Genomic DNA, 23871 nt, shown 5'->3' on the forward strand with positions numbered 1-23871 from the left:
TAACGGTAGCTCAAAACTTTTTTTTTCTTCCCTTGAAAGAGTAAGCGAGGGACGTAGTTTGGTGTAAAGATAGATAGGGTAGGCTTATGCTGGGAATACAAAGAAGCCTGAATGTTGGTGAGATAAGAAACAAGTTATTTTTTATTTTTAACTACCTAACCTATATATCTACCAACTAATAAATCTTAACTGCTGAAAGCTGTCAAAGCTATTAGCTTGTATCGATAGCAAACTTTTTCCATTAACTATGCTTTGTATAAACTATCAAGGCGTATCCCTACATATAAAGCCTAGTAAGTAAGTAGAATTTAATAGCCTAACAAAGCATCCCCAATATCCCGTAGTTCCAACGACCTTGCAGTAGGGGCAAACCCAACCCCGGTAACACTTTGTGAACCACGTCAACAGTAAACATTGGTGGAAGTATCTACGGTATTTTGTCTAACCGGATATGGGGTGAATTCGAAGTTAGGCATCGCACGAAAGGACGGAGACGAGCAGTACCGAGTACAATAGTCTCTTCTGGGCAAGCCACGTGGATGGTAGACATCATAGGTAACATCCAATTTGAGTAAGACCTGAGGCTCCATAAGACTCGACTCGACTCGGACGCTAGGGGACTTTTTACATCATGCAAATACCTAATTGTCTTTGGCTGTCTTACCCGGTAAGATTGGTTACGCTAGGTAGTCAGCACATCTTGGACTTCTACGCGAATATTACACGTCGGTTGCGCAATTCCGGTAACGCGGGTGTGCTGTAGTGCCGTTAGCTGACGCATGTATTGGATACTTGTGCTAGGCATCTAGGTACTTTAGCTATATACGAGTGCTACGAAGTACTAAAACGGGAAGAAGGTAAAAAAAGACTACCTAAAGATTAAACTACATACATAATACATAATATACTACCTATGTTAGGTAGGTAGGTAGGTAGGTATGTTAGGTACCTACCTAGGTAAGCAAGACTAAGGGATAACAGCGTTCATTTGAGCGGTACGGATACTAGTCCCGGGCTTCGGTGGCTGCAGCCCAGCAGCCGTGGCTTCGGCCCACATCCGTCACGTATCCACTTTACTAAATTCCAAGACGGCGGGCCGCAGATCTCTTCCCCTTTCAACCTTCGATTCATGAATAGCGTTCTCTCCTTGTCTCTTCTGTGGTATCTCTACTCGATGCTGTCTCGCCCTTGATTCCCCTCCACGGACTAAATCCTCTAAAGGCTTCTTGGCTACTCTTAAGCTTCATAGCTTAGACCGGGCCTTTTTCAGCTCGTATCCACCCCGTCCGCAGGATCGACATCGCTGCGCTCCAGCGCCAACTCAGCAACGCTATTGATGTCTTGAGTCTTACCAGCTTTCTTTTCGCTTCCTATGCTTTTGCTATTGGTCCAAGCGCCGCTAAGCTTCCGTTTTAACGTTAATAATGATCGCCGACCTTACATAGTACACATGGAGCTTGCTTGTCATGCATTGCTATTACTTGCTCATGCTTTCTTCTTTGTTTTGTGATCCTCTATCGTAGGTCGTTTTACTACTCATAACCCGGACATTCCAGCTTGTCCCATGTCGGCAAAGCGGCTTCGTCAAACGCTTTCCAATGGGAGAGTAGGCACCTAATTTGCCGGGATCGAAGCATCCAGAGCTAGCGCCACCTGCGGAAAAAACAAGGCAGCTCTCCCATCCGTAGGGGCTTGCTTGCGCAGCTGCGAGCTAAGGTCTGGGCACCATCGGCATTGGGGGAAATTGGCATAGGTCCCATACCCGCGGAAGAGGCGAACCGAGCAGGCGTGTAAGTGACGTCGTGCCTCCACGGTGAGTCGGTACCTATGTGACCGGGGTAACACGGTCTTCAACGCTCGTTTACATGTTTTCTTACTGTCTTCATTATCTTCGATCTGGATTTGGGTCCGAAGCTACCCTTGTTATCAAACGTTCCGAACCTGGAAATAATAGTAAATGCGCGATGGAGGAGGTCGGCAACCATCGTACCTCGCTGGACGACGATACTTCGTCAGTGTATCAGTCCGCAGCTTCTAACGATGGCAGGGTCAGCCTCTCCTCGACGCAATGGGATGGCGATGCTGAGTCTCATCTCCCTCCGCTTCGCCCGGCCTCTCCTTTCTGGCTCGCCGGCGAACTTCTCGACGGCGTTTCCAAGTTTAAATATTCTCACTCAAGAGACATTTCCACGGCCTCGAGCAAAACGCTGAACGGAGGCAGCGAGACGGACAGCCAACTTCACTTAGATCGGCAGACTACCTTGGCTGATCTCCTGATAGATTCGGCTCCTCATCTCCGACATCTATCGACTGTTAGGACAGATGACGCGAAATTCAGAATCGTCTCATCTAGGCCTAAGGAACGGCTCGTTACGCCCGTCGGAGAACAGAGGCACCCGGGCAAACCGGGGTTGCAATTTTGCAAGACTTTGCGTCCGTTTGAGCCGGAACCACAAGGAGACAGCGATGGGCGAAGCCAACGGTCTTCCGTCACCATAGCCGAAACCGCCGACCAGAACCAGTTCTTACAGGGAATACCTCTACTTCTACTCACCATTGGTCTCTCATTAGTCGTTTTCTTGATCTCTATAGATCGAACTATCATTACAACTGTAAGCAAACGTGGGACGCCTTCGAGATTGGGAATAGGAGACTAACGCGGCATATAGGCCATTCCTTTTATTACCGCCGAGTTCAAATCTACGGCGGACATTGGCTGGTATGGCTCATCATACCTCCTTACGGCATGCGCCTTTCAACCCGTCTTCGGACGCGTCTTCACTCTCTTTAACATCAAGTGGTCGTATCTTCTTTCTATGTTTGTTTTTGAAATAGGCTCTATCATTAGCGGCTTCGCGCCGTCTTCGGCAACATTAATTATCGGACGCGCGATCGCCGGGTTTGGCAGCGCAGGCATCTTAACCGGGAGCTTTGTAATAGTTGCTACGGCTGTACCTTTAACAGTTAGGCCGATATATACTGCGGTCGTTGGGTTAATGTAAGTGCTCTATAGCCCCTGAGTGCCAATCGCGGAAAGCTAACTTCGTAGGTTCGGTGTTGGCGCCACTGTTGGCCCTCTCATCGGAGGTGTATTTACGGATCTAGTCGTATGTATAGCCCCTAAGCCATTGAATTGAAGAATCAATAGACTGACATCGACGCAGACATGGCGATGGTGCTTCTGGATTAACCTTCCGGTTGGTGCAGTGACTATCATTGTGATGATACTTGTATATCACCCGCAACCGCGCACGGGGTCCAAGGAGAAAGTCACACAGCGCCTGATTAGCCTCGACCTGATCGGGAACGTAATTCTCTTGGGCGCCGCTGTGATGTTGTTCCTGGCTCTGGAATACACCCTTACAGGCGCCGACTGGGCAAGCGCTGAAGTCATCGGCCTGCTCTGCGGTGCCGGCGTGGCGGCGATCGTACTGGTTGGATGGCTCCGGTGGAAGAAAGACCGTGCTCTGATCCCGCCCGCAATTGCCAAGCAAAGGACCGTCGCCGCATCGTGCCTGATGGCATTTTTTACTTATGGCGCCTTGTTGGTGCACACATATTTCCTCCCGATCTGGTTCCAGGCCATCCTAGGCTACAGTGCCATTCAATCAGGCGTTGCCATGATCCCGTATTTTGTTGCAAACGCTTTGTTTTCCGTCTTCTCGGGCATCTTCGTGTCTGTCGTCGGCTACTACACACCACCGGCCATTCTCGGAAGTGCAATCGGTACTGTAGGCTGTGGTATCATTACGCTGTTCCACCCGAGTATGAGCACGGCAATGTGGATCGGATTCGAAATTCTCGCGTCGGCTGGATTCGGCATGTCCATTCAGCAGGGCTTTACGGCGGTGCAAACGGTGTTAGGACCGGAAGACTTGGCTGTCGGTACCGCAGCCGTCGTCGCGTCTCAATCGCTAGGTGGCGCCGTTTTTATATCGGTCGGCAATAGCGTGTTCCAGAACCGTCTTGCGGATCTCATCGAGAAGACAGATATTCCAGGTCTTGACGTCCGTGCTATCGTCGGCGCAGGGGCCATCGCCTTCCGAAAGGTCGTCCCGCCCGAGCAGCTTCCCGCCCTACTTAAATTGTACGACGAAGCACTACATACCGTCTTTCTCGTTGCAGTCCCGCTCGCCGGCTTGGCATTCTTGTCCTGCTGCGCTCTACAGTGGAAGTCCGTTAAGAAGCCAAGCAAGCCTGTGGCTGAGACGGAAAAGGTATAGATACAATAACTAGGCTATTACAAGTTCTTTTGTTATATTATGTTGTATTATGTTTTGGTATGATAGGTTAGGATAAGATAAGTAATGGGTCAAATTTGTATTAATACGGCGTATTAATGTTAAGGGGGAGCATACACGTGTAGTGTTTAATCTTCCGCGTTCAATGCATTGCCACGCTGCCACGAGCATAGCGCAATGCAACCCCTGGTCGGTTAGGATCATCAAGCAATACCAAGCCAGCAGGGCTGCCAGGGTCTGAAATCTGTTTGATGTTTGATGTTTTAGCATGTGGCTCTTGGATTAGGAGTAATAGGGCGAATCAACTTGGCTTCTACGTATATGATAGAATTAAAAGAATAGCTTTGTTAGTTGAGCTATACATACAAGCGATTGTTCTAAAGAAAGAAACCAATCATTCTTTGACTCGGTGGCATGATTATAATAGGTCTAGGTACATAAGATGCCATTTCGGAAAACTGGACATACGGAATCCTACAGGCAGAACAGGGTGGGCATCTCCGCAAACCCTGGTGATCTTATCTGTGTTTTGGGCAGCACATAGGCCGTGCTTCGTTGGACAGAAAAAACAAGACTTCTGGAAGAGGCACAAAAAAAAAAAAAAAAAAAACTTCCCCAAACCCACCGCTGTTCATTCATTCGTTCATTCATTTATTTGTTCATTCGTTTATTCGTTTATTACCAACTTTCCTTCTTGTCTTTTAAATCGCCGTCGCGGCTGGACCGAAGTTTCAACACGTTCGTTTAAGGGCTAGAGATAGGTAGCCACCAGCTATGGGGATTCAATGGTGGGATGATTTCGGCGACAAACATCCTAAAGTTCATGACACTTTGACCAACGCGGCATACGCCATAAGACCGTATCTGCCTCCAGTCAACTACATCACGCTGCACTATGCGTACTTCATCGGCACCACGATCGTGGCCACGCTCATCTTCTGGGGCGCCTCGGCTCCCAAGTACAGCGTCGGATGGTGGGACAGCATGTTCATGGTCATGTCGGCGCTGACTGCGTCCGGGCTTAATACCGTCAACGTCAGCCAGTTGACGACGTTTCAGCAGGTCGAGCTGTGCGTGCTGATGATGATTGGGAGCCAGGTGTTGATCTCGTACGTTACGATCGCGTTCCGGAAACATATCTTCGAGAAGCGGTTCGAGGATATCGTCAAGATGGAACGCGAGAAGAGGAAGAAGAAGGTGTCGGGAACGGGTGCTATCGTCGGAATGACGGGTGCTATGTTTGGCTTGCAGGTCATGTCGTCGTTTGGAAAGGGCCGTGCGGGAGAAAAGGCCCGGCCTACCAGCCATGTGAGGAACCTGTCTTCGTCCACTAGAAGACAGGTTCTTGCCGAGGAGGGAACTATTCCGGAAATCGACGTCGAAAACGCAAGGGGCCAGCAGCAGCAACACCACGTCGGCTTCCTCGAGCCCGTCCAGGAGGGCAAATCCCTCGAAGGAGGCCACTCGGCGACAACCGCGCACTCCATCTACCAGACGCAATCTCATCAGAGCGGAGCGACGAGACGACGATCTGGAACGGTGGAATCGAAGACGGCGTTCGAGGGGTTCAACGTGCAGACATTCCTAACGGAGCAGAAGCGCAATATCGGGAGGAACGGGCAGTTCTTCAATTTATCGGAGGATCAACGAGAGTACCTCGGCGGCGTCGAGTATCGCTCGCTCAAATTCCTGTCCGTCTTCGTCCTCGTCTACTTCGTGCTCTGCCAGTTCTTCGGTGCCATCGCTCTCGGCGCCTGGATGTCTGTCTACGCGGTCGACACCGCCGCCGTCAACGCCCAGAATCCGTGGTGGGCGGGCATCTTCCTGGCCATATCCTCGTACAACAACGCCGGCTTCACGCTCCTGGACGCGGGCTTCATACCCTTCCAGTCTTCGTATTTCCTGCTCGTCGTCGTCACGCTGCTGTCGCTCGCGGGCCCGGCGGCTTTCCCGGTTTTCATGCGGTTTATAATCTGGAGCATGTCGACTCTCCTGAATCTTCTTTCTAAGGATAAGGAGTACGGCGTCTGGAAAGAGGGTTTCGACTTCATCTTGAAGTTCCCCCGTCGCGTGTATACCAGTTTGTTTCCGGCCAAGGATACGTGGATGTTTGCGGCTACGTTTGGAGCGTTCGTGATAGTGGATTGGGTCTTGATTCTGCTTCTTAGCATTGGAAACCCGACCATGGATGCTATTCCCATCGGCCAGCGCATTTTCGACGCGCTCTTCCAGGGATTCTGTAAGTTCCCTTATGATAATAACACTTGATACTTTAGAAAAGGATACCGAGCTAACAAGTTGAACAGCGATCCCTTCAGGAGGATATGCTATAGTATCACCTTCAGCCATGTATTTCGACATTCTAGTACTTTGGCTCGTCGTGTACTATACAGCGGCCTACCCTCACATCATCACCATGCGAAACTCCAACGTCTACGAAGAGCGATCGTTGGGTATCTACGAAGGCGACCAGCCTGAAGAGGAACAACTCCACTCCGCAAGCAGCAGTATCGTCGAGGAAGATGCCGCCAATATCCTAGACGAAACCGGACTCCAGCCAGCCACGACCAACAACAACAAAAACTGGGACGCGGTCTCGCGAGCTCCGACCGCTAAGTCCGTTAAGATGCTCGTTTCCGTCGGTCGACGCGGCACGGCATTCGTAGGCCGCCAACTCCAGCGTCGCATGACGGCCTTCCAAGGTGTCGGCGTCGCCGCACCCGCGCCCGCGCCAGCGATCAAGCCGCTCAGCCGCGCCAAAACCATCGACTTCGGGCGAGCTTCGGTGCACTCTCTTCACAACCACCCGCCCGCCGGTCCCCCCAGCTTAGTCTCGCAGCAGGTGCGCGGCCAGCTCAGCCACGACGTATGGTGGATCGCGCTGATGCTCTTCTTCATCACGCTCATCGAGACGAGCCACTCGCTCGCGGACCCGGTCTCGTACAGCGTCTTCAACATCCTATTCGAGATCGTCTCGGGCTACACGAACATCGGCATTAGCATCGGCCTGCCCGACCAGAGCTACAGCTTGAGCGGGGGCATGCACACGGGAAGCAAGATCATCATGATCTTGGTCATGCTGAGAGGTCGGCACAGAGGCCTGCCTGTCGCGCTGGACAGGGCTATCCGGTTGCCGGGGAAGAAGCTTGCCGAGTACGAGGAGGAGGACGCTGAGATTCGGAGCATGTCTGCTTTCTCGCGTTGAGCTTTGGCGCCAGCCGTGATTGTTTTGAGTACGAATGATGATGCCGTGAGCATACTTCGTAGTTAAACCAGGTGCTTTGACATTTAACACTCACCACTAAATACTTTACGTTTTTTCCTTTGTCATATTCTTCTCTCCCCCCCCTTTTTAGATTCTTTTTTATTCTTCTTTTTATTTTTTGTTATTAGGATATCAACGCGATTAGACGGAGTAATAGAGGCAAGTATTGCGGTTCAAGGGCCAGAAAACACATTTGGACTTTGACTTGGTGGCTATTTTCAAGATTAATCAGGCGTTATAAGCGAGCGGGCAGTACATACACACACACACATGGTCACGAAATACAGAAGTTATTGAATTCTTCAGAGGCTCGCCTTAGTCATAGTTAGTATGTGTGATAACAAGATTTTATCATGCGTAAGACATGGAGCCATAGTCTTATTAGGCTTTACTACTACTACGAGAATGAAAAGATATTTTCTCGTATCATCTTAGTATGACGGCGTTCTTGATACTCAGGTGCTTGCTTTTCCTGTTAGAATCGGCTGTGATTATTTACCCAAAAATCTACCTAATTGGATTTTCGTGCGCAGATTTCTGCACGCCCAGACGAGACCTGCTACTTCGAGCTATGTGACTTGGTAACGTTATTCGGCTTTTGCCAACACTTTGCTGAGAAACTAGAGTGGTCTGCGGAGAGGTCTTGCTGATCGCTTTGAAATACTTCAGCGAGAAATCAGGAAACACCCCGGGTTTGCGTGGACGGAGACACTAACGATCTGCTTTCGTTCGAAATACATTCAAAATAGATTCACTCTTGAAACGACGAATGAACAAAGCTGGTGGCAAACCAATTCTGGAATATCTCGTCAGATGGAAAGGATAATTTTCCCAATTCAACTTCATATCTCAGATCAATTAAGTCCTACCATTAGCCCGGAAGGAAGTGCACGACGACGAAGCTATTGAAGAAGCCGTGCTGAAGACAACTTGGAGAGATGAGCTGGTCGAAGTCGAGTTGAATGGGCGGTCATTGGATTTCAAACATTTAACCATTGCGGGAGTTAAGTAATAGTAAGGGGTATATCGAAAGGGGTATCCGCTTGAAATATTATATCCCTAATGCTTCTATAACTAACTACGATTCTATTCAGATTTTTATAAGGAGTTATGAAGTAGTATCGACGTCTATGGTCTATTTATTGGCTGTATATTTGAATGAATATTTACGACCCTGATGCTTAAAGCTCCAAGCAGATTGAATATTAACTACAGCCAGTGTTAAGCATTATATGAAGCGGTTTTAACCCTGAGTAGTAAGCTACTATTTTCTACTCACCTACATTGTCTTCTTGAATATATGGGGGTATATGGTCGTGACAAGAAGTCCTCGTTTAGCCTTGATGGGCTATTCACTTTAGATATAAGCTTAAAGATACCCTCCATCAGAGCTTTATCCCAAAGAAGCGTGTTCCACCCACGTTTCTCAAGTTGATTCGATAATGGCGACAGAACTGAGTATCTTGACTTTACATCCCTTCTCTTAGAGCCGCACGTTAAAAAACGAAAACAGAATTGAGTATATATTTATAGACTATAATGAAGACTATAATTTATGGTATCGCCATATTCATCCAAGTTGAATAGTTAGATGGGACTATAAATGGCAACACTAAAGAGACTGGTGAGATATAGACATAGGTGGCTATGAACTGGGAAGGTCACAGTTTTGAGTGAAACATATAATTTAAAGATTTAAGATAATAGGGTATAACCTTGGGAGACAAGTTCTACTAGTCGAAAAGTTGTCGAGCGTCATTATAGCTTGAACTCCTTGGTGGTGCTTGTTTGATTGTTTGCTTAATTCTTAACTACGCTATAATGATTGAAGATTGAGGGAATCATAGCGCGTTTGGAATAGCAGTTCACATATGCAATTCTGCGAGTTTTGATACCGCGGAACAGGAATAATATGACCTTCACAACTTGCATATCTTACCTACGTCATTCTAGACGTACTGACGTACACTTGAGCTTTCCGATTAAGGCTCCTGGGCGCTCACTGCCAGGAACGCGGGGCAGCGGGGTAGGTACTATCTGCCCGCTGTTGATCAACAGGTACCTGTCCAGACCTATTCGATTTCCCCTTGTCCTTATTTTACTTTTTATCGTGAATGTAGAGATCTAAGCGACGCATTGTCTTCAAGGCCAGGCTCTTCTCTTTTATAGACTATAAATAGTTCTACCCTCGAAAATGAAGCTGAAAGGGACTCGAGATGCTAGTCATGCAGACAGTTGGTACGATGGGGATCCCGATAGCTTGTCTAGCCAGCTCGACAACTTTCTCAACGATGTCCCAAGCTCCATCGATGACAACGGCCTCCCGATTCCCGGAGCCAAAATCGTGATTGCACCGTAGGTTCCTTTCCTCTTCTATCCCCTAGTTAATTATACATTTCCGTTGTTCCTGCGGAATTCCTAACTTCTAGCTTGCACAAAGACATGCAGGCTATTCGTACTCAGGACCCTGCGCAGCTTGGGCGTATAAGTGTCTCGACCTCACTAAAGCCAAACGAGTCTTTGTCCTCGGACCTTCTCATACGTATTACCTCCGCGGATGCGCCCTAACCAAGTTTGCCAAGTACGAGACACCCTTTGGCGACTTAACTGTCGATGAGGATGTAGTCCAACAGCTTCGCGACACGGGCAAATTCCAAGATATCCCCAGCAGAGGTGATGTGGACGAGCATTCGCTAGAGATGCATCTCCCGTTTCTCTACAAACGGCTCACTCAGACCTTCTCGTCCGAGGCCGAGTATCCTACTATCGTACCAATCCTCATTGGAGACAATAACGGCGCCGAGGAGAAAGAGTTCGGCAAGCTGTTAGCGCCGTACCTACAAGACCCAGATAACGCATTTATCGTGAGCTCTGACTTCTGTCACTGGGGTTCGAGATTCAGTTACACGGCTTATGCGCCGGAGGGCAAGGTCGACCAACTACAGTCTCTAAGCCGAAAGACGCCTAAGCCAACAAACCCACCTATACATGAAAGCATTAAGCAGGTTGACCACCTGGCCATGGACGCCGTTGCGTCGGGAGACCACAACAAATTCGTTGACAACCTCAGGCACACCAAGAATACCGTCTGCGGACGTCACCCTATCGGCGTTGTGATGGCGGCCCTGGAGGAGCTAGCAAAAGACAAACCGGACCCCGATAAGTATCGATTCAAGTTCGTACAGTACCAACGCAGCAGCTTGGTCGAGGATGTCACAGACTCGAGCGTGAGCTACGCATCTGCGTACGCGATTGTCTAAGGGGGGTAATAGATGGGGACTTGGGGATGAGGAGTTAGTAATAGATGAGCTCGCGCTCCGAAGTTGATAGATGTACTAATTACTACTGAATTCATGAAATGGATAGCTTATGATACGATACGATTCTTGCCTAAATTAGAAGCTGATGCTTAGAAGCTGATGCTCGGATTTATTCCTAGGTATCTATCTGTTATGTTATAACATGTTGTCATTGCTTTACGCTTTTGATATTAGAATATTAACACATGTCTCAGGAGAGTGATAGGATAGCCGTCATGTACATGCTTAAAAAGCTAGGGAGGCTAATGTCTTGATGAATAGGTCATCTTGAGATTCAAAGTTTGATCTCTCTTATCTGATGATTTCGACTCGATGCCCCAAATATTCCGAGTTTCACTACAGCGATCCACGGCACTTTCTCTAGACTGACAACGATCCAGTCTTCGGAAATAGTTGATCCTGACGATGAATATCCTGGAACTGCCCGTAACATTATAGTGGTGGATGGTATTATTGGAATACATATATAATGAATTACTAAGCCGCGAGAGATGTGATAATTGGTAATATACTAAAAAGTTCTACGATATAGGTTGGATGAGCTCAAAATTGGATGTATACGCTTAGTTGGCATCTCACCACAACTGGACTCCATAATGGCGAGATTTTGACGATGACGAGTCGCCGTGGCTTCTAGTGGCGGTCTGATACGAGCCATTATACTGGAATACGATTAAACCTTGTTGTTACATACGAGATCTCGGATTTGTGATCATTCAGGTTGGAGTACAGATGCGAGCTGCCGTTAAATGGTTGCCTAACTAGAGATTCAAGCTTAACATTATGCTGAGTTCGGTTACGTGTGACCTGCGTGGCTGATGTCAATAGAGCTAATTGGTCCTAATGGTCGGACTCGGATAGGTTCAAAGACGACATTCGGACTGGAGACTGGAGACTGGAGAACATCTGGGGTGTTTTCTTAGCGTAAGTGGTAGCTTGGCATTGATCGACGTGAAGAATTGAAACGGATACCTACTGTTGAATGGCTAGAGATCTGTTGGTTGACAGGGGCCGATCCGAGAGGTGATCCTGTAACTCGAGCTAGGTTAGGTACATATGTACAGTCAGACCTCGATATAACGAATTAAATTTTTCATGGTTTTGGATTCGCTATATCGAGGATTCGTTATATAGTAGGTAAGTGCACAGGCCACATTATTACCTAAAATGGTAAGGGGCACCTTGAAGTCTTAAGCTTAAACCGATTTTAGCGAAATTCAACGAAATATTTCCGAAAACGGCTTAGTGCTTACCTAAAAAAGGTTAAAAGTTTACCTTTATACAACGAATTACGTGATGACAAATCAAAAAATTTAACGAATTCGTTATATAAAAAAATTCGTTATTTTACATATAAATTTCAAAAATTTCTAAAATGAATTCGCTAAAGCGAGGATTCGTTATATTGTAGATTCGCTATAGACAGGTCTGACTGTAGTAATAGTAACGAGGAATTCTTATCGATCGGGTGGCTCAGCCTGACGCAAGTGTTTTGTTTTATACCTAACTAGTGGTGCTTTAAGAACTCTCCTGAGGCTATGTCAAACCTCATCGTATACTTCGTACTATGTACCTAAAGTTGGTTGTTCAGCCTCAAGGAGACTGGATTTGGGACGGCTGTGCTGGGGAGTTAGTGCGATTACCCCAGCCGGCAATTTTTAGATTACCTGTTAGGTATTTATATGGAAAAGGGGAAAGATATAGCGGTGATCGAATGCTGTTAGTTAGGTATAAGCTGATTCTGCGGCTATTAGTCCTTAGCTAAAGCGAGCTTCGCGTGAGACTTTTGAGAATATCCTATCGCATTCTCCACAAGTGAAGATCTTGATAAAAGGGATAAGATTTTATATGGCATGGATATGATCATATGAAATGGTACGTTTATACTAAGACGAAATGTTAGAGGATTAAAAACCAAACTAGGAAAATTGTAAAGTTGATCACTGCCACCACCTTACCCTTAAGCGGTAGGGCTACCTGGATGCTTAGGACGCAGGCTAAGAATAATGTTATGTACCCTGCCACTCAATCTTACATGCAGATGAGAATTCACTAGCTACTTCAATTCTAGTCAATTTTGAAGAGTCCAAGTTTGCATTCTGCATTAAGGTTAGACCGATAATTGATCCCATAGCTGCCGCAGCTAGTGAATTTACGCATGCAAAAATCGGCAGGCGATTCTCGCATCTGATACAAGGTTAGAGATTCAGGCGATGCAGAGCCAATAATATTTGAGGTGGATCATTTATAGGAGACAGGCCAGGTACCTAAGTGTTAGTGTACTGGGTCTCTATAATTGGGCTAGACGATACGATGCATAGGCCTTGTATATTGCCTAGAAGAGTGTTAGTACCACTTTTAGGACTCCACCCGTCCGGGCTAGTTCCATCCATTCAAACCCTTTTTTTGGCTTCAGCTTGTCAGCTTGGCTCCTCTTTGCAACAACAAATAAACCAACTGTCCAGAACATCTTTCTTTCCTGTCAGTATCGTTGCGATTCTTATTTTTTGTAAACTTTAATTCTTTCCTCCATCTATTTTTCCATAAACCATAAATTAGAGAACCCGAATATTGATAAGCCTCTCGAATTAGTGCAAACAAACGAGACGTCAGACGAGATCCATCTTGAAAGTACCTAATTTATCCTAGCCGAGTCTGCTCCCTAGCAGACAAAGCCGCCGAAGCGCCATGAGTGTAAGAAATCTACCCCTTGAGTGTTTCAATCGATCCACCCAATTTAGAATACAGAATACCACACGCATTTCCTATCCTTTTGTAAACCTACTATTTTTATTTTCATCCATTGTTTCTTCAAAACTTCAAACTTCACAGAACTGGTATTCTGGGATAAATAATCACTAACATCATGGCACAGTACGGGTTTGTTATACCATTTTTTCGAATCGTAAAACACAATTGCGATAAAAGCGCCGTTTAAGCGACTAACACTTTCATTAATCTAGATACGGTGGGCAGCAGAACCCCTTTGACGAGCGGAATAGCGCTGTCAATAACGGCTACGGACAACAAGAGTACGGAGATGAATATGGCTGTACGTTTTCAAATACGATATGCGACGCCCTATATCATCACGCTAATGAAATATAGCAAATGTCGAGATGGCTTCGCTCACCCAAAACCAAGGCGGCTTTGGAGGTGGAAATGCGAACTCTATCCTGGGCGAGGTCACGGAAATCAACCGCGGGATCGATATGATTGACCGAAATCTTGACCAACTTAAGATGCTTCAACAAAGAGCCCTCGACGACGCCGACGCTTCCGCTTCCAGCAACACCAATCGCCAACTAGATGCCCTCAGCTCCGAGACTATGGCCCATTATAGATCGCTCACCGACCGCGTCCGACAATTAAAGAGCAACCCTGAGAGCCAGCAGAAGTTTGCTCAACAAGTTCGACGCGTCGACAGCCGATTAAAGGATGCGATTAGGGCCTACCAGGGTGTCGAGTCGGCGTTCCGCAAGAAGACCCAAGAACAGATGGCGCGACAATACCGCATCGTACGACCCGATGCCGACGAGGAAGAGGTGCGAGCTGCCGTTGAGGATCAAACTGGTGGTCAGGTTTTCCAGCAAGCATTAATGCAGAGCAACCGTCGTGGTCAAGCCCAAGCTGTTCTGAGCGCTGTGCAGGATCGTCATGCACAATTAAAGAAGATCGAGCAGCAGATGATCGAATTAGCGCAGCTGTTCCAAGATATGGATACGCTCATTATTCAACAAGAAGTCGCTATTGCCAACATTGAGCAAAAGGCTGAAGAAACAGTTGAGAATCTCGACAAAGGTAATCAAGAAGTGGGTGTAGCTGTCAACACTGCTAGGGCGACACGAAAGAAGAAGTGGATTTGCTTGGGTATTGTCGGTATGTGTCTACCCTCGCTTCTTTTACTAATGTGTATGGGGAATTGACGTTTTTATCTAGTTGCTATTATTGCCGTTATCGTCATCATCGTCGCGGTATATGTATCGGTTACAAATGCGGCGAAAAACACGGCTACCAAGCGCGACATCATACAACCAAACATCCGGTCATGGTTCGAAAACGTGGCTGTTCCCCAACTTCTTAGCGAAAGAGCCCATCCAAGGGCATTTATCGCTAGCGGTGGGCATTCGGGCGCGTAATACAGGATTGCTACTTATTCTTTCCTTATAATCGAGCTTCATCGCAGTCTAATCTACTTAGAAAGAAAGTACAAGTAGGACAGGCGGATGTGCTCATTCCCCACTACTCATCACACCTACTATTCACGAACTTTGGCACGCAATCTCCTTCGTGTTCGCTTCGTATATTATACCTCCCCGTCGTCATTATACATATTTAACTCGGATACCTTTTTGCGTGGTAATTTGAAGCCGAACCGCTTGATTCGTCAGCTGGAAGTCAGACTCGATATTGGATTCCAATGGACGGAAAGCGAAGGTTGGCTACCTACCGATAGAAGGGGCGGATTGTCTCTGGTAGCTTTCTGGCTACCTGGTCCTAGGAGAAAATCAATCCTTTGTGTACTCGGTCTTATTTGTAAGCAGGCTTGGAGAAGAGGAGTTGCTCGCATTTCCCGGCGTTTGGACTCACTACGCAGAATTTTATTGAGTGCTGTTTCATTGGACTGCAACTTGCATTAATGCTGAGTGTGTGTATTGTTGTCTGTTGTTTGCGTACTTGAATTGGTGTGATAATGTTGTGGAACTATTAGTGAAGGCATACGTACTGGAGTATTTAACACTGGGCGACACGTAAGTACATAATCGAATCAGGTGTTGGTGTTAATTAGTCTCTATTTTGGGGTATGTCTCAGGGGGTTGTTCTTGGGTATATGCATATAACCGCAGACTAGGTATCACCAAATATGAATTTAAGCACCTGATATCCCTTCACATGCGTCCTTGGTTTAAGCGTCAGACCCATTTTCGGCCCAATTAAAATAAAGTTACCGGGTAAAAGTCAGGAGCATCGCATCCTGGCAGTAGCAAGCTGCATGCTGCATGCCGCATGCCGCGAACCGCGACCGCTCCATATTTGAGATGCTTTTGACCTTCATCATAACCTTCATCATACACAGGTACCATTTATGAGTTTCGACAATACTCAATAGACTCAGTTTTATGCAGGAGATACTGGCGGTTAATAGAATGTTTGCGAAACATTGAATAAAGAGTATAAAGGTCACCTTTAAAATTATCATCTACATAGCAACCAAGCACTTTTGTTGTAGACCTCCCTTGTTCTTTCAGCTTGTCGGAAACCTCCAAAATGTCCAGGTCTGTCGACGGGGAACCTCAAAAGAGATAGCATACCCATTACCCATTACCCATTACCCATTAAACCCTTGGGAGTGTTCTTTGGTATGCGAGAAGACATATTGATAAGGCTGATGCCATGGGCACGATGAAGGACAATAGTGGTGGTGATTCGTTTGCCATCTACCAAAGCCGATTACCGACGGCAAGGTCTTCACATAGCCGTGGTAGTTACGAGGTCGGCGAATCTAGCGCTGCTGCAAGCCTTAACGAGCCTTCAACAGGTACAACCACCCTATCCTATTCTTCTCGCATAGACCCCGACGAATCGAACTCGAGCCCCCATGCGCCGGACCAGGGAGGTAAGGACCTGAATCATGAGGTGCATAGACGGCGCCGGTCACATAAACCCCGATCGAGTGGAGGCTTTCTCCTTGCCAATCCCCTTATCAACGAACCGCCTAAACCAAGGTCGACGAGTCGGGATGATGGTCATAGGCGATCACGTTTACCGGTAGACAGCCGCAAGGGAAAGGGGTCTCTTGCTGTGCCGGATAAGTTGAATGCAACGGGTGCCCCTCGGATGGGGCTGGGTATTGATGGGCAGGAAATGAGGAGGTCGAGCGATGGCCAAACACAGCGAACAATAAGTCCGATCCCTGATGAAGAGGAGAGACGGCATAGCCATGGTGGACGAGGAATCTCAAGGATCCCAACTCCAACTCCGCGACCAAGTACGGCCCCCCTTGATGTTGATTCCACTCAGATTGTGAACATGGCTCTCAACCTGAGTGAATCGAGGCGTATGGCAGAAAGGAGAAATATGTCGACTCCTATCCCTCCCCGACTTGCTCAAGTTCCTGACAGTCTGGCTGGGGGTGGTCTTAAGCAGCACTTACAGCAACAGAGAAGGACTTCTCGTAATATTTCACCAAGACCCGAGAAAGCTCTGTCTCCGAGGATCATGTCGGCATCGACAATGGCTAGCCCATTGCAGTCTTTCGATCCTGATGGTAGCTATCAGTACCATTTCTCGTCTTCAACTCTTAATCGGGCTCAGAAGGCGAAGGAATACCTTGAATTGATGGCTCAATACAGAAGGCTACTACAATTTCTCCCACCACTACTTAAACAGGACGTCCGCTCCCGACCTTCATCTTCTAACCTTTCAACGCCCTCCGCATCTCTTGGATCACCCTTGAACCCTCTTACTGGCGCACCGCAAGTCTCACTGGGTCGGGCTTACAATCCCCTTCAATACATTCGGAACCGGAAGGTCCGAGCCCGGGAACGCAAAGCCATTGATGGAGAGGCGCAAGGCTTCTCGGATACTTCAAGGGTGACGGATTGGATTGACGAGGCGGCAACATCTGCAGCGACGTCAGCCCTATCACTTGGGTCTTCTTCATTGCCTCATTTTCCGGGAGCACACGAACGTCCTGATCAAGACCTCCCCCCTTCTAATATTCCGAGACCGATCTCGACAATAGCGAAACCTAAGCGGCTAAGAATCGATTGGACCATCGATCCCGCAGATATGCTTGCGGATGCCTATTGGCTAGAACAGGGAGATAACAAATATCTCATTGAAGACCGTCACTATTCCAAGATCTTCTCGCAAAAGCCGGAAACCCAGGTCCCGATATCCTACCAGGCAAACGAACCTATTACGTCTATTCTTTCCATACCTTCTATTAAGGAAGGCGACGTGGGTGATGCCACTGCTGCTTCAGAGACAGACCATACGAGTCCAACTAAGGTGGAGTTCGAGATGCCTTCTTTAAGCGCACGGGAGCGTGCCCGTCAAAAGCTTCAAGATCTAAGGGGAATGCACCACAAACCGAATAATGCCTCCCATAGCCATGACTTCTTACGATTTAGGAAGGGTTCATTGTCAGATACGTCGGATAGTGAGAGTGACCGCAAGAGACGAAACCGTACCGGTACTATTAGTGCTAACGGCACGGATCTACTGGAAAAACAGATGATGGAGATGCTGGCGAAAGAAGTTGATGAGGAGCAGAAAACCTCGGACGAGCCTGATATTGGGCGCCTCAAGCAACTGCCCGCAAATATGGTGATGTCTGAGAAGACTTCCCATACTCCGGAGCAGATGCGTAGTAGTAAGGATTCACGAGTTGAGGTCATTGATAATTATGATAAAGTCGGCCGTGGAAGAGTATTACAAGGGTCTCCTGCAGGGTCGGGGCGTGCCAGTCTTGAGGTCCCTGGTCAGAATTATAGGCTATCGGTGGAGTTGGACTCTTCTCGACCAGCGTCGCCAGAGACAAGATCACGAGGCCGTAATATTTATATGCCAACCATTGGCATGGATATTTCCCCGCCTGATAGCCGACCGGGGTCTCCCAGCCGAAAGCCTTTCTCAAGGGTTAAGAGTATCTTCCGCGATCGTAGTAAGGAGCGAGAACGTGGTGCTGATAATTTGGTCCGCGATAAAGGTGACAAGGTGGATAGTCCTACCGAGCAGCCTGAGCTACTAAGTCCCTCTACTGGGACTACGGAGCGATTTGGTTCGCCTGATCGGCGTAGGTCTAAGAGCCTCACACGCAAGCTCAATCCGCGAAATACCAACGAGAGCCACAAATCACACCGTAGCATGGGAAGTATTAAAATAAAACCCGATGAGCAGGTTGGTCTTCGAACTATTTTTAAAGGAGGCGCCAAATTAGATGGCATGATACGTGGTGGCGTTTCTAAAGTCACTGACTTCTTATGGAAGAAAGATTCTGACACTGAGGATTCTTCGTCATCTTCGTCGAGCGAAGACTCGGAGGATGATTCTAAGAGAGGTAGACTTAGGAATTCGTTTGCCTTGTCTCGTAGCAACTCGCGACGTCGGGATGAGAGCAACCGTCGGAAGAACTACCTGGACGTTATGCCTCCATTCAAATCGGCGTCAGTATCCCTCGATAAGCCGATCTCTGGAGAGCTGGAACCCCTTGCTCTAACGCACACTACTTCACCACCTCCTAGATCGCCTAGGTTTGACCGACTGAAACCGCCTCGTATCGATATCCGCAAGGCTTCGCCTCCGTCGGAACTGGAACACACCAAGCCTCATCTGCTCCGCGACTCAGATGTCTCCGATACGGAATCACGCCCACGCGACTCGATCGATAAGCCGCGGGACAGCTTAATAGACTTGGCTGATATGCCCTCTCTCCCAGCTTCGCAGAACCGATACCGACCCCGCCTCGGTTCTCGGACGTTTTCGGAGAGTGCTCGCCACTGGTCAATCTCGAACGGTAGCCAGACACCCCAAGGCACACAGATTTCTAGGCGCGAGATTGCACGTATCCGCGCGCTAATCCTGTGTTCCGGTATTAAGGCGATGGAAATTTCGCGGCGTGCGCACGAGCAATACATGCTTTCTACGCTCGACGACAATGCCGCCGGGTTGCCGTGGGCAGGTATCCGCCAGTTCCTACCGGACAAATCAGCCAGCGTCGTTGTGTCGGAGGCGCAACTATACCCGGCTACAGCGCAGATACTCTCGGAGAGCATCGCCCGCTCGATCCAGGCCTCGGAGACTAGCAGAGCGCGGTTTGCGGGCGAGACCGTACCGGCGCTGTACCGGCGCGTGGATGTCTTACATGACCGCGTAGGCGGCGACTTGATGGAGATGACGCGACGTGCCGCGGACGAAGCGGACGAGGTGAACCGCGACCTGGTGGATGCACAACGACTCAAGGCGAAGCGTGTGACGGACACTATGGATAAGATGCTGCGGCGTCGAAGACGTCGGTTCCGGTGGGCTCGCCGCGCGGGTTGGCTCGCCGTCGAATGGGTGCTCGTCGGGTTCATGTGGTACGTCTGGTTCGTAGTCATGCTTGCTCGTATAGTACTAGGCGTGGGGAAGGGCATCGTAGGTGTCGTGAGGTGGCTGCTCTGGCTATAGCCTCGAGGGAAGAAATATCCAGATGACAAGATACCGCGTTATTCTTTGGTCTCATGCGTTGAGCACCGAGTATAGGAGGATTTTGCTTGGACGATAATCTTTTGGTAATGATACCCCTGTGGTTGCGTTGCGTTGCGTTTTCTTTTTCTCCTTCTGTCTAGCTCCCCTTTTCTCTTATGACTCTTTATTACTACTTACTACTTACTACTTACTACACTACTATCGACTTAGCCCACACGGGCGACTTTTTCTCTTTACCTACCTACCTACCTATTCTATGTATCTCATGTAAAATATACATGCTCGACTGTTATCAGTACTGCCTACCTACCTACCTACGTTTCTTTCCTTAGTGTCTGCGTTTCTTTTTAGCATGGTTTGTTTGTTTTAGTCTTTGAAGTAGAGAGCAGAGCAGAGCCGAGCGTGCCTGCGAGAAAGAAGAGAAGACAAGAGAGGAGAGGAGAGGTATGCTGTGTTGTGTCGTGCGTGGAGGAAGAATCACAGTTGCGCGGCGTGGATGGAGTCGGCATGAACTCGGAGTACTTCTAATAATTGCCTATGTATGCATTGCGCGGATTGGAAAAAATGGGATCAGAACACTGGTTATACGTACGTGTACGATATACGCGTTTCTATTACCGGGTGTTTTTTTTTTTTTTTTTTCAGCTGTAGGATTGTGTAATATGTAATAATGTTAAGTTTTCTGCTCATGGCTGCGTTTCTCTGTTTTTGAATTACGTGTTTGAGGCGCGTAGCTTAGGCGGAGATACCTCATGTAGGTGCACTTGGGCAGTAATATGTAGTGAAATAGGGGCAAGCTAGTTAGGTAGGTACGTAGGAGGTAGGTAGGTAAATGGCAGAATCGAGACTGGGGCTATACATATTACCATTAATGCTTTGCTTGCTGTACACTGATGACACCTCGGATGACAAACTACCAAATGCAAACAAACTCCAAACAAATATCTAAATACACGACATGCAGACAACAAGGTGAAGACAAATTATGCAATTATGCTAGAGCGTAATCTCGAATGGGCCAACCGGGTCGAAGGGACAATATAAAGTAAAAATACACGAAAGCCCCTCGGCAATTCCCTCCTTTTTCCAATTTACTCGATCCTCTTCTTGCCCTCTTCCGCGTTGAGATAGCGCGCGGTGCTTAATCCGCGCTCGTGTCGAGCCACGAACGGGCCGAGCAGCGCGTCGTTGTGGATCTTGGTGATGGTGTTCTGGTAGCCCTCGGTAGCCCAGGGTCGCGGGTTGAGTTTGGGCCAGTTGACCTGTAGTATTATTGTGTTAGTTAGGAACTTATCTATAATAAATACTGGTATTTATACAGACAGGATCGAGAGACGAAATAAAAGGAAGAGGGGAGAGGGAGAAGGGAACTTACGTAGAGCATCCCGTTATTAATAACAAAATTGAAACACCAGGCGGCGACCAACAACCAGAATAGGATGAAGAGCCTGATAGTCCAGACGGTTGAGCCCGGAAGGCGCCTTGTGAAGAGGCCTACGAAGACGAAAAATACGCTGAAGGCAAGAATGTAGGGGATGCTCTGGATGAGGATAGGTCTGCGGTCCGCAAATATAAACGAGGCGCCGATGTTAGCGGCAGCAGGCTCGTAGGCACCTAGGAATAGGTCGAAGGCATCCTGTCTAGGGCCGTCTCGGAAATTGTTTAGGTAGAATCTCGTAACGGCAATGTTGCCGTCTTGCAGAATACCTGCCTTTGTACGCTTTCCTGTGCGGGTGATATCCGTCTTCATAGCACCGGTGCCCGCGTACGATTTGGACACAGTGTCGGCGTTATCAGCCCATATGTTCCGGAAGAGGAATTCAAAAGCCGTGTCTGCGGTGGCGAAAGTCTCGCCTCGCTGGAGCAGACCAAGGTCGATGAACATGCGGTCTAGCGTCCATCGCGCCAGCATGCTCTGAACAACATTTGTGCGGTCTAGAGAGTCCATACAGTTGGTTCGAACGACGCTGGTCTGGAAGTTTCTAGTTTCGAGACCACCATTAGCGGGCATATCTACACCGCGGAAGTACTGTTGCTTTAGGAGAGCATCTTGAAGCTGCTCGACGAGTAGCATGGCCTTGTGCATCTGCATGCCCTTGGTCTCGTGGTGGTAGTCGAAGTAGACATAGTGCAGACGATCATATTCCTGTTTCGAGGAACTGGGCTCGATAATATGGAACTTCTCGTCAGTGATAGCGTCACCTTTGACCTTGTCTGTTGGTGACGAAACGAGCATCTGCACCATCTGTTCGTAGGCTTCCTTTATGCGCTTTTCGCGCCCACCCTGGTTGACTAGGTTTACTAAATAATTGTCTCCGTAAATCCGAATCTGCTCGTCGAAGTGCTTCTTGGCTGCTGGGAGGGCTGTTTCGATACCCCTGACCTGGAGCTTAGGGGTATATTTGAGCGCATTTATTTCAGCCCAATATACAGGCACGCTGCCTCGTGTTTGGACGTAAGATAATACCTGCGTCTCTGCCCCTTCCGAAGTACGGTATTTGCCGCTTTGCATATCGGTACTCCCAGCATATCCACCTAGACCTCGACCCGTATCATTCAAAACAACAATTTGTTCGGTTTCGTTGTAATTGGCGGCGTGTCCCTCCTCATCTAGACCTCGGGTGAAGTATCTGGTTCCGGCTCGGTGTCTTGCTTTACGAGTGATGAGAACAAGAGTCAGGGGTGTATTTTTGAATGTAGTCGGTCGGATCTCGAGGGTTCCCCATATAACTGGTAGGATATAAGGGTCAGCACCCGGTTGGGGTCCTGGTTGCGATCGGTTGCCAGTTCTACGGTAGTTGATGAGGTCTGATTGCACAAATCTATTCCAGAAGAAACGATCGTCGGCTCGCATCCAGAGTGGGCTCGAATTGTCCATAGTAGCTTGTCTCTGGAAACTGTTGGTGAGGTCGAGAGAATAGGAAAAGTACATGGGTCCTTTCATGATGTAAGTCTTGAGGAGTGATAGGAACTGGTCCTCATCAGGGTCGCGGATCTGTCGCTCGCGCATAGGGAGAAACTCGGTGGAGATAATCTTGTAAACCATATGGCCCTTAAGACGGCCCATGGGCTGGCTCTTTGTGATGACGATAACATACTTGTCTGCGCTGTGTTAGTCTTGCAAAGACATATATCATATATCCGGGAGGAGATAATCGGAGACATACCAAGTCTAAGTTTGAGAAAGCCTAGTATACCAGGTATACTGGAAACGCGAGATACGCGCTTGCTAGGGAAGTGAGAAGCTTCGCTTAATCTCACATCGCCTGTAGGGCGGTCAACAATAAGAGCCGGGGCATTAGGGGAGGAGGGCGATGTAAAAGTATAGGAATCTGCTGCTACGTGGACATTAATGTCCCGGTAGGGGAGCGTCATGACGGGCTAGCTGTATGATGATGGTGATGCTCAGCACGCACTCATAGCAGGATAGTCAAGAATAGAGGGAGAGAAATCAACATGTAAGAAGGACAAGGAGTGTAAAGAGGGTGAGACGACTGTGAGAGCACGTCGTTTTGGTTAGTTGAAGCGAAGTTGCGCAGCTTTTCTTTAAATCCCTATGGGTTTGCCGCTGATGAAATAGTGTACATCTATATTTCCCGAAAGGGGATTTCGACAACTGGACCGGTCGCAAAGATGCCAAGATGGTAGATGCCAAGAAAGGTAACAGGGTCTATTTCCAGGATGTGCATGGTCCATATACATAATGATAAGGAGTCTAAGTCCCAGTCTTATCAAAGTTGCCCCTGTTAACTTTAGAGAGGTACGTACCTAGGGAAATATCGTATAAGTGAATTATTACTGTCAAAGAGCACTACAAATCACATCAGTTGTGTTACATAGGCTGATAGGT

At 48.0% G+C, this 23871-nt stretch overlaps 6 protein-coding genes across 6 annotated transcripts; 5 read left to right on the forward strand and 1 right to left on the reverse strand.

Moving 5' to 3' along the window:
• Window positions 1–1964: 1964 nt before the first annotated feature.
• F5Y00DRAFT_261463 (MFS general substrate transporter) lies at window positions 1965–4223 on the forward strand (the record flags this gene model as incomplete). Its single annotated transcript, XM_048011208.1, has 4 exons — window positions 1965–2612; window positions 2670–2998; window positions 3050–3107; window positions 3165–4223. 4 exons carry the CDS (start codon window positions 1965–1967, stop codon window positions 4221–4223), a joined length of 2094 nt encoding a protein of 697 aa, XP_047865604.1.
• A 579-nt stretch (window positions 4224–4802) lies between these two features.
• On the forward strand, window positions 4803–7694 carry F5Y00DRAFT_56337 (TrkH-domain-containing protein). Its single transcript, XM_048013821.1, has 2 exons — window positions 4803–6480; window positions 6548–7694. The coding sequence occupies exons 1-2, from the start codon at window positions 5016–5018 to the stop codon at window positions 7444–7446; spliced, it is 2364 nt and encodes a 787-aa protein (XP_047865605.1). The 5' UTR covers window positions 4803–5015; the 3' UTR covers window positions 7447–7694.
• Window positions 7695–9500: 1806 nt separating this feature from the next.
• On the forward strand, window positions 9501–10969 carry F5Y00DRAFT_235475 (UPF0103-domain-containing protein). The gene is made up of 2 exons (XM_048007561.1): window positions 9501–9861; window positions 9947–10969. The coding sequence occupies exons 1-2, from the start codon at window positions 9701–9703 to the stop codon at window positions 10764–10766; spliced, it is 981 nt and encodes a 326-aa protein (XP_047865606.1). The 5' UTR covers window positions 9501–9700; the 3' UTR covers window positions 10767–10969.
• A 2528-nt stretch (window positions 10970–13497) lies between these two features.
• Window positions 13498–15708, forward strand: F5Y00DRAFT_235482 (t-SNARE). Its single transcript, XM_048007562.1, has 4 exons — window positions 13498–13706; window positions 13790–13878; window positions 13935–14705; window positions 14766–15708. Exons 1-4 carry the CDS (start codon window positions 13693–13695, stop codon window positions 14963–14965), a joined length of 1074 nt encoding a protein of 357 aa, XP_047865607.1. The 5' UTR covers window positions 13498–13692; the 3' UTR covers window positions 14966–15708.
• Window positions 15709–15835: 127 nt separating this feature from the next.
• F5Y00DRAFT_235483 (uncharacterized protein) lies at window positions 15836–20710 on the forward strand. The gene has a single exon (XM_048007563.1). It carries the CDS (start codon window positions 16221–16223, stop codon window positions 19998–20000), a length of 3780 nt encoding a protein of 1259 aa, XP_047865608.1. The 5' UTR covers window positions 15836–16220; the 3' UTR covers window positions 20001–20710.
• A 91-nt stretch (window positions 20711–20801) lies between these two features.
• On the reverse strand, window positions 20802–23733 carry F5Y00DRAFT_235485 (putative SAC1 protein). Its single transcript, XM_048007564.1, has 3 exons — window positions 23189–23733; window positions 21397–23123; window positions 20802–21283 (listed from the first exon to the last, which is right to left on the reverse strand). The coding sequence occupies exons 1-3, from the start codon at window positions 23394–23396 to the stop codon at window positions 21113–21115; spliced, it is 2106 nt and encodes a 701-aa protein (XP_047865609.1). The 5' UTR covers window positions 23397–23733; the 3' UTR covers window positions 20802–21112.
• Window positions 23734–23871: the final 138 nt, after the last annotated feature.

This window comes from Daldinia vernicosa (genome assembly GCF_022497035.1).
Source record: "Daldinia vernicosa strain CBS 139.73 unplaced genomic scaffold F5Y00scaffold_19, whole genome shotgun sequence".
NCBI lineage: Eukaryota > Fungi > Ascomycota > Sordariomycetes > Xylariales > Hypoxylaceae > Daldinia > Daldinia vernicosa.